Raw genomic sequence first — 13,650 nt, 5'->3', positions numbered from 1 at the left:
GGATCAAAGATTTGGAGCTAGGGGAAGGGTCGGACTCTCTGCCTTCTCTCTCTCTGTCTCTCTCTCTCTCTCTCTCTAGGCAGTCCCTTGACAGATATTGGTAAGTCTTCCCCCTGAGGGTGAGTAACCAACATCTGTCAAGAGACTACCACAAAAGAGAGAGAGAGAGAAAGGTCCATCTACAATAATATATATATATATATATATATATATATATATATATATATATATATATATATATATATATATATACTTAGAGGAAGAGATCTAAGATAGTAAGGTCATCAAACATGGCCAATGAGAAAGTGACAAACTATTCCACGAATTTGATTTAAAGATTGAGGTAAATTTATGAAATACTGTAATATATATCATACTCAATGAATCTACTCAAATCTTGATGATGAGCGAATAAGTTTACAACTGTTTTCACTTTGCCTGCATTTGTTAAGTGCACATAACTTTCTTTCATCTGCTTAATGGTTCCTTTCAACAATTCAACTTTTAGTTTGCAAATTACATTGTGAATAGCTTTTTCTTATGCTTAATGGCTAATTTGCTTCACCAATAAGGTAAAGGATCTGTTAAATTGTATGCCTTCATAGTACACTACCATTCATAGGCTTAATGTTTTGCTTGGCTATTGAGAGCCACCCATCTCACTAATAAGGGTTGTCCTATTCATTGTGATAAACGGTTGAGAGAAAAACAAAGAGAAAAAAGTGATCAGCATTTTCATCATCTAATGTTAATCTACACCCTTTTTTTTTCTTTATTTTTCTTTCAACTATCCATTATGATCAATCAAATAGCCTCATAAGTAAGTTGGAGGGCTCTTGATAGTCAGAATTGTCATTTAATGACTCATGGTTTATTTTAATTTTATGAAGACAAGTTGACAAGAAGCTTTCTCTGTTGTGTTTTGGGGATTTCTGCACGTTAAAAACCAAAGTCTTTGTTAGAGGAGGAAGAAGACAACATTATGAAAAGGTTATAAACCGATCTGCAGTGATTGTAAAGAGTTGGGAGGAAGAAGAGGAGCATATAGATAGGTTGATTGGCTGATAATATATTCTTAAAATCCATTTCCTGTTCTTTTCTACTTATGGTAGACCTTTTAATTTGGAAGAAGAAAGGTAACTCAAGTGATTTTATAATGTGTAGAATGGATGACGTGATCTTAAGAGGGAGGTTTAAAGGAGATGTGAAGTGAAAACATTGTTCTTTTTGTAGCCGAAGCCACATGGGTAATCCATCTTCGTTGACATACTAGTCTCAGTACTCATGGTATATCAAGTACATCAAGGTTTGAATGTGAATCAAACTCGGATTCGAGTTTTTTTTTTGAAGGCTTCCATTTTTCTATCTTTAATTGCAAGGGGTTACGCATGAACTTATAAAACAGTTTTGCTTGAATTCTTCATGTCGTAGTAAATATATATATATATATATATATATATATATATATATATATATATATATATATAACACAAAAATTCAAGCAAAATAAATTCATAACCAATAATTCACTACGACATGAAGAATTCAAGCAAAACTGTTTTACCTTCTATACTCTCATTTTTAAAATTACCATGTCCAACCATATATAGCCTTACCCTGCACCTGCACCCAAGCAGCTTAGGTTCTATCTAAAAAAAAACTAGACATAATGAGAAAAATCCTTGATGGAAGGCGAACTTTTATTAGCATAAACAGTGAGTCTGAAAGGGCATAGCATAGCTGGTCATGCTGATAAAAACAAGGTTATGATGGAGAATAATAAACTCTATTATTGGGTAAAAAGGAGTAACCATAAGTTTACCAAAGTTCCAAACTAGTCCAAGACCTCAGGGACAAGAAAAAATGGTAAGGGCTTCAACATCGTTTACGTATCTCTCCATCAACCTTTACAGTGGTCAAAAAAATGGGAAGGGCTTCAACATTTTTAGGGTATTTCTCTATCAACCTTGGTAGTGGTCTCATTTTACTGTATAGGACTTCATAAGTTGTCTAAAGCACGTCAAACTCAACTGAATTATATTGAATGTGACAAGTTTTTTGTTGAATTGAGTGCAAACTAAGAGGATGATTAACTGGACTCAGTGGCAAGAAATAGAATCCTTGTGTTCTGTTGTTCATGTGTCATTGTCTTTAAATTTTTTTTAGCTATGGTTTATTGTAACACTTCAAAAATTTAGTACCACATTGAAGATTGTAAAAGACCTTCAAAGCTTATAATAGATTAGTTGTCTTAGTTTTTAGATTTTTTAGTACTGAAAGTATGAAACTGAAACTGAAATTAGTAAGGGACAGGTTGGGATCCTTCGGATAAGGAGCTTAAGCCTGGTGTGGGTCAAGTTATTTCAATGGTATAAGAGTATGGTTCAATATTCGGACCTAGGATCTCATACAAATGAGTGTGCTTTAAAGGGCTGGGGGGGTGGATTGTAATATCCTAAAAGTTTAGTTTCATAATAAAAATTGTGAGATATCTTCAAGAGCTTATAAAGATAGTTGTTAAAGTGATTAGTTCTTTTTACAATTAAAACTAAAACTATTAGGAGTCAGATCGACTAAGAGCTTGAGCCCGACGTAGGTCGTGTTGTTTCATTTATAGCAATATCAGATCCTAAATCCGATACTACCATAGATCTGCATGGATCTTAGAACGTAGATATGTAGTCCGACCCCCCGCCCCCACCAAACAGGACAAAAAATATAAAAGGGAAAACTATGATCCATGTCTTTTATAATGTAATGTGGGTTTGAAACATGCAAGAAATGTGTAGTTTGCCTAAGCTGTGGATTTCACGTAACGCACGGATTTGAGATCAGCCTATGTTCTTGTACCGCACTTGAACATAATTAAACTTATAGCGCTTGACTTCATGAGAATAAATTTAACTCAAAAAGGAATTTATCAAACATATACATAAGAAATTGGGACTAGTCAAAAGCACATCTAACTTTTTCCGTATTGTTATTATAGTTCATCAAAATTCAAATGGATTCATATGATTACTTTCGAAAATTTGATCATAAAATACGCGTAGCTTTTGAACGACAAGGCTAAGTGTGTTTTCTTATTATTGCTACTTCTTTAAATTTGCTTTTGAAATTTCTATTAAAAAAAGAAAACTAGAACCAAAATTCCCCGCTCTTTCTCTTGTCTTATGAAGGTGGTGGACAAAAATTGTTGATTCAAAAGCAGACATGGTCCCTAAAATCCACGGGAAGTGTTTGTGTTTCCCTCCTTGGCGGCCAAGAAGGAAGAGCCACCAGCCGCAACGCAAAGATTTTTCTTCTCTTCAAGACTAGGGATCTAAATGGTTGGAGCTCCGTTCATATCTAGTGGTATTATCAAATCCAATCTAGTCAGATTCTTCTAATCGGACTAAACTTGAACTTGGAGACCCAATTTCATTTTCTCAGATGAAAATCAAAGAGTTTGACCTGAACTTTTAAAATCAGACTTGGATCTGACCTGGACAAGGTTCTGCGGTCCGATCCTATCAGGTCTCGGACTGGAATTCAGATTCCCATGAAATTGTGTACCAGATCTAAATCCGGTTATTGAACTCGTTTACCAATTTTTTTTTTTTTTGGTTTGCAGACTATTCTTGTTTCTATCTCTTTGATCCATGGAGGCTTTCGAGTGAATTGTTTTTGGTATAGAAAAAAGTACCTTATTCTATTTTTCATTTTTACTGTTGTAGATGGGTTCACCTTTTTCTAAGGTCAAAGGTACTTCTGTCATCTCAACCTCCCTGCTCATTGTCACAAACTCATGTGACTGTTTTTCAGCTGGTTTGTTTGAAATTTAAATTTGGTTAGAACAAAACAGATATACAAATTTTATTTCATTAAGAATCAAAATCAATACCTCATATTGTTCCAAAAATAAGAAATAAAACCATCTGAGATTTTGATGATGCATGCATATAAATTTATGCAAACCAACCTTATTTTATGAGGTCAGATTTGCGAAAAGTGACGGGCACCAGGGCCACCCACCACTGGGTCACCTCAGTTTATGACATCTTTTGCGTTTTTCTATTGTAGTTTTTATTCTATTTGTTGTTTTCACATCCAATTCTCTTGGATATAGTTTTGTTTGAAAAAATCCTTTTCATCTCTCTCTCTCTCTCTCTCTCTCTCTCTCTATATATATATATATATATATATATATATATATATATATATATATATATATATACCGGTTTGTCCGTTTTCCTGGCAGAGTTCTCAAAAATTGAACTATATGAAATGAATGTAACACAATCCAAAAATGTATCTGTCTTTTGGTCAATATCTTCTAAAAAGAGTCCAAAAAGCTAAAATGTGGTGGTCTTTCCTTGGCGTCACATGAACCGACTTGGGGAGATCCTATGGTTAGTGATCAAACCGCGCTGAATCAAATCCATGGATCTTCCTGCGGTAGCTGAGAGTCCGTTCTCTCTCCACGTGATCCTTCCCTGGGGACGACCCCGCCCCCTCTCTGTCTATTTTTTTCTTTCTTTTTCCCTCTATACTGTAGAATCTCCCCTCCCACCTAGAAAAAGCAGACAGGAGAAAAGAAAAATCTCAGGAAGGAGCGACGAAAATTCCCAAAGTGGAGTCACCCCAATCAATTACTAAACCGGGTGACTGCATTTATTTTTAACCTTTCAGCTTCCCTTTCCACTCATTGGTCTCGCAAACTAATGCTGGTGCAGACCGTGCAGTTGCTGTACCTTTCAAAATTCTTCTTGACCCCTACTAAACAAAAGAAAAAAAATGGATGAGGATCCACTTTTATTTGTTTATTTTGTTTTGAATGCATGTACTTAAAATCTTAATGCACGAAAGGAGGTGGTTGAATCTCTTTTTTCTATGGCCATTATGGTGATCTGTGCATTGCTTTTTTGTGACTCTTTTCATGAGGTGGGGAGCTTTTTGAGCTGGTGGATATAGAATACTGCGAACCAGTCTTTGAAAGAGACCCACGTGGAGGACATTTGATTTTTTTCTTTTCATGGGGAGCTGGTTTTTTTCTCTTTTTTCTTCCTTTAATTCTTTTTTTCTCTTTTTTCTTCCTTTAATTCTATTTATTGAGGAGATTAATGGGGTCGAACTCAGAGATTTTGGTATGCATAATAGACGTGTATTTGTTGCCATGATTTTGCCATAACGGGCTTTGGGAGCGCGGCTGTTTTGGGTTATATTTGAACAGGGAGATGAGAAATGGGTTCCTCTTGTTATTTGCTTTTTTTTCTTGTTTTGGTGTTGTTGTAGGGTTCTTGGGTAGTTTTCGGTTTCTGGGTTGACCCAAAAATGAAAGTTAATGCGTTTAGATGATGTCGAGGCCTTGTTGTGTGAGTTTTGGATGGTGGGCTGTTTCTGATTTCCTGCCGAAAAAAATTGCTGAGATTCATGAGATCCTAATGTGGGGTCTAAAGACAAGTTGATATCAGATTCTTTCTGGCAAGTAAGATTTCCACAGCTAATAGGAACTACGTCGGGTTGCTCCATCCATAGAAGTTAATCTTGGTATTCCTTCATTTTCCTGTTGTAGTTTTTCTGAAGGCTCTCTCTTGATAATGAGATATTCCACTTAGAAATTAGAACACCCCTCCACTAGATTCGTATGAAATCAGCACTGTACTAAAGTTAGGACCATCTCACTGCAGGTCTTGTTAGTCCTGTTGGTTTGTGTTGCTGTCGAGTTGTCTCGTCAGTTTCCTTTTTCCTCCAGTAAATGCTTTTGAGCAGTTATCATTGTTGACTGTTGAGTTGTGATTGGGAACGAAGCTTGGGGTAGGTGGAAAGCAGCTGGTTTAGGCTTTGGTTCACAAGTGGTTGAGTTGCAGTCACATGAAAGTGCTTTTGAGCGTACAGAATTTCGATTTAGATAGAGTTTGTTGGGTTGTCAGTAGTTCATTTACTGTTCGGGAGCATATCAATATTCACGCGTGACTGTGTAAGGACTATAAGACGGCTCATTTGAACATCTAGAAGGAGTTGCGTTTCAGCATTCCCTTCTTCTTATGTTCCCCGCTACTGAGATGGGTCATAGTGGTCCTTGCGATCAAAGGCCTTCCATGGAGGTGGCAAAGGATTGGAATGGTGTAGATCAAATCATGCTTAGAGAACCTCGAGGCGCGTCTGCTCAGGTCAGTGTTCTGCCCTATTTGCAGTAGTTCGTGTGGAATCCACAAAGTGGACTAGCCCTTTGTTTCGGTTTCCCACTTGCAAACGTTTCTCATTGTGAAGTTGGTATTTTACAATTTAGCTTAGACCTGGTTGAAAGTGTTTCCCTTTTCTCTTTTTCTTGAAATTAAATTATCAGTAGGTAGTTTTGTTGAACTTTCCGTCTGATTTTCAGGTGAGCTTGCATGGAGGGCAGGTTATGTCATGGAGAAACGATAGGGGGGAAGAGCTTCTCTTCACTAGTAGCAAGGTGTTTGTCTTGGCTTGTTTCTTAACTATTGATATGCATATATGCGTTGCTCTGGTGACTGCACATTCTTTAAATCGTAATCTCTTTCTTAAATATGCAAGGGAAAGTTGCTCTTGATGCCGATAAAATCTGGCTCCTACTAAGGGTTAGTCTGTTTCTGTTCAAATTGTGGGGATCAGAACTATTAACCTGGAACAGAATTCACTGTTCTTGCTGTTTCAATTACATTTACATTTTTTCTGGCAGAAGATGACGTTTTTAGGATGTATGATTTATCATGTGTTTTTTTTTTAAATCTTTAATACTGTAACAACTATCCTACCTTATGTCGACCATATTTAATTCATGAGATGAACTGCACCTTATCCAACTGGTCGGCTGCTCACAGATACTTGGTTTATCTAACAGGCAATATTTAAGCCTCCAAAAGCAATAAGGGGAGGGACTTCCATTTGTTTTCCACAGGTATCCTTTATTTAGTCGGGTACATAATGCTCCATCAAATGTGTACTTGTAAGCTGATTGTTTCCACACGCTTTTGCTTTTGCAGTTTGGTAACTGTGGATCTTTGGAGCATCATGGATTTGCCAGGAACAAGATATGGGCGATCGACGATAACCCTCCACCCACTCATCCTACTAATAGTGATGGCAAATCTACCATCAATTTGATACTAAAACCATCCGAAGAAGATCTGAGATGTTGGCCCCACTGGTATTTCTTGACGATACCAAAACCATTTATTAGCACACCTGAGCAGATGCTCCTAAAATATCTGAGCAAATGCTCCTAAATAAGTAACAATTTTATCTTCCAAGAAATTGTAATGCATCAACCTGCGTCATGGCAAAATCTCTCCTACTTTGGAGACCCTACCAGTGACCAAGAATTTTTTCAAAGCATATTCAGCAAGGCGCCAATAGTTTCAACATATTGCTTCCTCATTTTTATATGATACAGCCAGACGTTATCTCTTGAAGTCAAACTCCATCCCATTGTTGGTAAAAAAATACAGCAAATACCTCAGCAGATTCGTAATTACCTAGTTCATTCAGAATCTTTACATTGTAGTCTCATATCAATCCAAGACTATGTGACACGGGTAAGTCTAATTTGCCTAGGTACCCATGTCGGTACGTGGGTATGGCAGCATGGGTATGTTGGTACAATTGCGTATGGCTGCATTATAAAACATTTAAAATTATATTTTCAAACTTTATTTTTTCTCTAATTTTGATTTTTTCCTTCTTTTATATTTCCCTTCCACTAACATTCTACATTTTCCTCCCATTTTCTTTAATTTTGAGAATTTTGTGGATTATAACACAAAGTGCGAACTATTAACGTTTTTGTTTCATTTGATCATTTTTTAGAATATAAAATTTACCGTACTCGCATACCCACAATTTTTGAAATTGCCGTGCCCGAACCCTTACCGTACCCGCACCCATGTGACATAGGTCCCAGAGGTTAAGCAAGACTTGTGAAAATGACTTAGTCTTGAGATAAATGGCAATTCAGACCGGGCTGACAATGTTAGCAAGGTATCATGAACTTTTCATAATATCACCAAATTGCGTAATGGTAAATTTTCTTAAAAGAATTCTTTTTTGCATACTTTAAATGTACTTATCTTGAATTTTTATATCTTAAAAACTTCTGAGATTGTTGTTTATTCATGATTGCACAATAAAGTGCTATAAAATAATTCTGCTGACAAGAGCTTCTTGGTCAGCATTAAGGAGATCAAGAGTTTACATTGGGTTGCATATTTTTAGCATAATCTGGTAGAAGCCTGCCTAGTGCCTAGCCTCAGCATGTGCGACTTTTCTTTTTCAATCTCTAGTGGTTCCAGGATTACTTAAGAACAATGTTAACTACAAAAAGAAGCATTATTGAGAAGTTGTAGAATCTTGGGATGACAAACTTTCTTGTTTTAATCTGGAAAGTGGGAAATGGTGAAATACTCTTCATGTTTGACATTATATATGCCTATGCAGGAACTCCTCCTGACATGTTTCTTTCTGATTAGACTTAGTTATGCACCATATTAATTACTGTGCTTCTTAGTACTTATTCATCTTTTATCCTGATTCCTGACACTGCAATCCCGCTCATGCCTTATCTTCTTTATCTCTCAAGAAATTGCTTCTCCTAGGATTCTGAAATAATTTTACTATTTTGAGGCTATTGTACTCACATAGTTATTTTATTTGCCTCAGTTTTGAGTTCCGCCTCAAAGTGGCTCTGGCAACTGGTGGAAATCTAGTGATGACGTCACGCATCAGGAATGTTGATGTCAAGCCATTCAGTTTCTCATTTGCTTATCATGCATACTTCTCTGTTTCAGACATCAGGTAATGATAATTAAAGATGTTTTACTTTCCAATAACAACTACTGTAACTGCTCCATTTTCTTCAGTATTTGTGTTAAAACTGAAGTTTTAAGTCAAGTTCCTGTTTGAGCAAGTTATAGTGTTATTGTAACCCAATTTTGGATATGCAGTCATGTGTACCTTCACCAGGTCATTAAGATTCTGATACTAGAAATGATAAATGCAACTCTAATGAGCATGTTCCTCAATTCATTTTATAAGAAACATTCATGAAGGTTAACGTGGCTCTAAGCGCACAAAAAGGGCTTGCCAATGATAATTATGCTTTCTGGTTTACCTATGGTCACTGTTGCATCCTGGTAGGGCTTGCAGAGACTAATAAATGCTATGACAAAAACAATGAGAATCAGTGCAGAAGAATGACTTGGCATATGAGAATTGGTTTTATAGGACGAGTAGAAAGAGAAAACTTCCAAGATGATCCATGTTAATTGGACAAGGCGAAGGCAAGATTGACAATCACAATGATGTTTTCTCATTTTATTTTCTTCATTTTCTGGATCATACATTATTAGTATTAACTCATAATCTCTCGTTGCCTCCATCTTTGCTTTATTTTGGTTTCTCTTCTTATTGTGTCACTATTTTTGAGGATTTGCTCAGGTCTCTGTAGTGCATTCTTCCACTGCATCAATTGAAGTTAATCATACACAAGTAGCATTTGGACGACTTTGTCCTCTAGTAGTATTTGAATTGAGAGGCTGTTTGTACGGTTTCAACTTTCAATTATATACCCTGGGGATGTTTCTTGAAATAAGTGATTTGGTCCCTTAGTATTTTACATTTTATGGTGTATAGCAGCTATTTTGCTCTGTTTCTCTTCAATTGACATAAAGGTTTGCGCTGAAGATATTTCTAAAGATTTTAGGACTTATTGTGTCTTTTGTCTCAGTGAAGTAAGGATTGAAGGGTTGGAAACTGTTGACTATTTGGATAATCTGTGTCAGCGAGAACGTTTCACTGAACAGGGAGATGCAATAACCTTTGAGAATGAGGTAACCTCTTCTTACCATTGTGTCAACAAAAAGTAGACATCCATTCTACTGGCGGTCACTCAAGTCTCAACATATGTTGATTCCTCATTGATGCTTGTTGATTCTTTATAGAATATCAAGATTTTTAGTTTACTCACAAAAAAAAGAAAAAGAAAAGAAAAGAGAGAGAAGTCTGAAGGGTTTGTGAAATAATTGTTTCTGCAACTGCCTTATTGATTTTTATGATTTAAGAGGTAATATTGATTTTTCTTCACAATGATAACTGATTAAATTGTATGCCTAACCTTATGTGGCATAAACGTGAATTTGACCCATGATACTAAATGATAAAACGCACCTTATGTAGCATTTGACTTTCCATACATGTAACTTTTTTAAGCACAAGGTGTTTTTTAGTCGCATCAACTTTGTAGACAAGTGTTTGTCTACTTAATCATGTTGTGTTACCAAAGCTTCTAAAAAATTTGAAACTTAGATAGTTCTGTGATGTTCCATGGATTGTCAATTGCAAAATTATCAAGGAATTCATGTTGTTAGTTCCCAGTTCTAACCCAACATCTTATTTACCTTTTTTAATGCTTCCCATAATTGATAATCCTGACATTGGCTCCTACTTAATTCCTGTACTATTTGCTTTCATATAAATTTTTTATTTCTACCTTCCTGCTCTGTGACTGCTGTACTTGTAATCTCTACATAAAAACAAGATTCATCAGAGGCCATAGATCAGGTTCTCAGGATTGTCCTCATGCATATATATTGTCTATAACATTCTAATGGGGGACCTAGCATAACATCTTAAGATAAAACCACTTCTCCAAGTAGGAAATAAGAATGCTCTGGGTTTTATCTGGAGTTGAGGGTGACTGCATTACTTAATTGAAGTGCAAGTACTGTCATTCTTTTTAAGTACTTTTGGTTGTTAGACACTTATACTTCCTATGCCTTTCTTCCTCAGGAAGCTAAAACAGATCAAATCATGTGTTTCTTATCTGATGAATGATCATCTACCATAAGATATTCTTGTGTGGGTAAAGCCATATATTTGGGGCCCAAGTATCCTGGAGGGGAAGCTTATATTGCTTGTAGCTCAGATAAATCATGCATCATCGAATTTCACTATAAAAAATTCATATTATAACGTGTTGCCCAAAGCACCTTCATGATAAATGCTATTTGTTGCATTTAGATGGACAGGATTTACCTCAGCACTCCAAATGTGATTGCTGTTCTCGACCACGAGAAGAAGAGAACATTTGTTATAAGAAAGGAAGGACTGCCAGATGCAGGTAAACCTTCCTTAATAATGCATGTTCAATTGTTCATATTCTACTGTAACAAGAACCAGATGCTATTCCCAGAAGAAGAAATGGCTGAAATAAATATTGTTGCTTAGTGTGGCTCCTCTGTCGATTATGATTGGAAACCCCTTTGATTGTTATTTTTGTTGTGTTTGCTGGATCTTGGCGACTGCACTGTATTTGTTTGCCATGCCACCTCCAGTGGTTACGCAGAATCGAGCATATTCTTTTGAACGGTAAATGCTTCCTTTCTTTGTGTGAAATAAATCTCTGGGGCGAAAAATGTGCATAACCAACATCAAGATTTTGTAAAACAGTAAAAGCAATGCTGGATGTCTGATTTCAAGCATGCTAGCAACTTCTGACCAACGAGAGGCCTGAAGAATTACTGTTTCTATGTTGGAGCTGAGGCTTGATTGTTTGTACTTGGGATTTATCCAACACCTTTTAACAATTCATCATTGTCTGCAGAGCATTGAATACAGAAAAGTTGCTCCAAATGTCTTTTGGCATTAGTTCATCGATTCTCTGTTCTTTTGATGATTCTGCCGATTCACTCATTGACTCAGTCCAACTGCTCAATCTTCTCACTTTCACCAACTCTGTTACACCACTGCACACTGATATTTTTCTGTCTCTTTTCTCCCCTTACAGTTGTCTGGAATCCTTGGGAGAAGAAGTCGAAGTCTATGGTGGATTTTGGTGATAATGAGTACAAGCAAATGCTTTGCGTGGATGGTGCTGCCATCGAGAAGCCGATAACGCTCAAGCCCGGGGAAGAGTGGACAGGCAGATTGGAGTTGTCAGTTGCTCCCTTAAGCTACTGTTTTTGAAATAGCTTCGTTCTCCGAATGCACTGAAATTTTTAGTTTGCAGCAATTTCACAAGAACACGATCATATCACGTGTTCATGCTTTAGGAAGGCAGAAGGTCATTGGCTTAAAATTCTGGCCTTGAGCTGACCAAGTTATTGTACACAGACGCAAACACGATTAGCTAGATAAATTCTTGGTGAAGAGAAGCAAATATTTACTTTTTCTTTTGTGGTTAATAAGGAGGATATATTTCATGAGGACTGCCGAAATCGAACCAACTCACATAACTCTGACATTGCAACTAGTGGTGGCCGATCAGATATTTGTCCCAAAGCGCTGGGTCCGTTTGTCATTTGTGAGATGATATTAGCAAAAAAAAGGAGGAACGCGAAAAGTAACGTGTCCGCATAAGCCTTTCTCTCAGTGAGAATACACTATCAGAGCCAGGTTTCGATCCTGGGACCTGTGGGTTATGGGCCCACCACGCTTCCGCTGCGCCACTCTGATGGGTTGTGACATGTACCCAACCATACCGAAATAATAAAAATTTGTCTATGGTAAGAAATAATTTTCCCTTCTGCTGCATGTTGAGTCTACTTAAATATTTATGTTGGATCCGTGAGGTTCGAAAAAAATGAAGAGCCATGGTTTATAGAACTTCCTATCTCATCAAGTTCTTCCCTCCGAATGAATATAACATATTTCATTTTACTAGGTGTGAAATGTGGTGTGGTTTAATTTTTCTAATAGATCTGGAATGTGATTTCTTTTTTACAAAATATGGAGGTGGAATAATGAAAGGTCCAAGGTTCGAAACCTGTCCGAGCCAAAGAAGAAAAAACAAAAAATGGCAGATGCCCCGGATCGCGCTGCGTAACTAGACCATGCGATGTGTGAGCTCTTTCTAGTCTTTTGTGTATGGTTGGACCATCTTTCATCTAAAAGGCAGGGAGAAAGCATATGGAAGCAGACTTGATATTCCACGCCCCTACAAAAGGCTACTAAAAATAATATAAAATTTATTAATTAATAAATTAGAATTATTAGCTTTCTTCGTGCTTGAAAAAAAAAATCACCAAAAAACCTATAATTGCCACACCTAATGTTTTATCATTTCTATAACATTTAATGCAGATTTTTCGTTAAATGATGGAATGCCATACATTAGACATATTCTTTGTAATTTATGAGGCTGTGTAAAAGTGAAAAGGTTCAAGTTTCCAAATATTTAAAGGTATGGAACATTTGATGATGTAGAAAATTGGTATGACATTGTGTACCAAAAACAAGAAGGAAAACTTACCGACCTTGGTCAGTAGCTATTTATTGAACACAGCTGGTCCAACTCTGCTTCACAAGTTCTGGGCCCAACTGGGCTTGGTCAAGCTGGGCCAAGCCTTTATAATTACCGGTTGGGTTCCTGCAACCCTGACTGGGCTCGCAAACCAGATCTGTCTGCAGCTTTACCTACCAAATTAAGATTTACACCTAGCAGTCTATTAATGACAGGTTGTAATATATATATATATATATATATATATATATATATATATATATATATATATATATATATATATATATATATATATTAGCTTTAGTGGTAGTTAGTAAATGAAACATTGCAATAGTGTTTGATAAATTTGTTCCAAACATTAGGACATATTCATGAAATAATGTGTTCTCGTGTTTGCGACAGATTTGCCG

The 13,650-nt window shown here is 36.5% G+C and overlaps 1 protein-coding gene and 1 non-coding gene across 3 annotated transcripts; one reads left to right on the top strand and one right to left on the bottom strand.

Moving 5' to 3' along the window:
• The first annotated feature begins 4,479 nt into the window (after positions 1 to 4,479).
• LOC116267190 (putative glucose-6-phosphate 1-epimerase) lies at positions 4,480 to 12,170 on the top strand. Of its 2 annotated transcripts, XM_031648794.2 has the most exons (8): positions 4,486 to 6,152; positions 6,365 to 6,439; positions 6,848 to 6,904; positions 6,990 to 7,153; positions 8,662 to 8,796; positions 9,728 to 9,830; positions 11,020 to 11,119; positions 11,786 to 12,170. In XM_031648794.2, exons 1-8 carry the CDS (start codon positions 6,027 to 6,029, stop codon positions 11,962 to 11,964), a joined length of 939 nt encoding a protein of 312 aa, XP_031504654.1. In that variant the 5' UTR covers positions 4,486 to 6,026; the 3' UTR covers positions 11,965 to 12,170. The 2 variants fall into 2 exon arrangements, with proteins under 2 accessions (XP_031504656.1, XP_031504654.1); XM_031648796.2 differs by lacking the exon at positions 11,020 to 11,119 and having other exon boundaries at positions 4,480 to 6,152.
• A 211-nt stretch (positions 12,171 to 12,381) lies between these two features.
• TRNAM-CAU (transfer RNA methionine (anticodon CAU)) lies at positions 12,382 to 12,453 on the bottom strand. The gene has a single exon. It is a non-coding gene; the product is annotated as a tRNA-Met (tRNA).
• Between the last annotated feature and the right edge of the window lie 1,197 nt (positions 12,454 to 13,650).

Source organism: Nymphaea colorata, chromosome 13, assembly GCF_008831285.2.
Source record: "Nymphaea colorata isolate Beijing-Zhang1983 chromosome 13, ASM883128v2, whole genome shotgun sequence".
Classification (NCBI taxonomy): domain Eukaryota; kingdom Viridiplantae; phylum Streptophyta; class Magnoliopsida; order Nymphaeales; family Nymphaeaceae; genus Nymphaea; species Nymphaea colorata.
The sequence above is the reverse complement of the archived record's forward strand: the minus strand, read 5'-3'. Positions and strand labels throughout refer to the sequence as shown.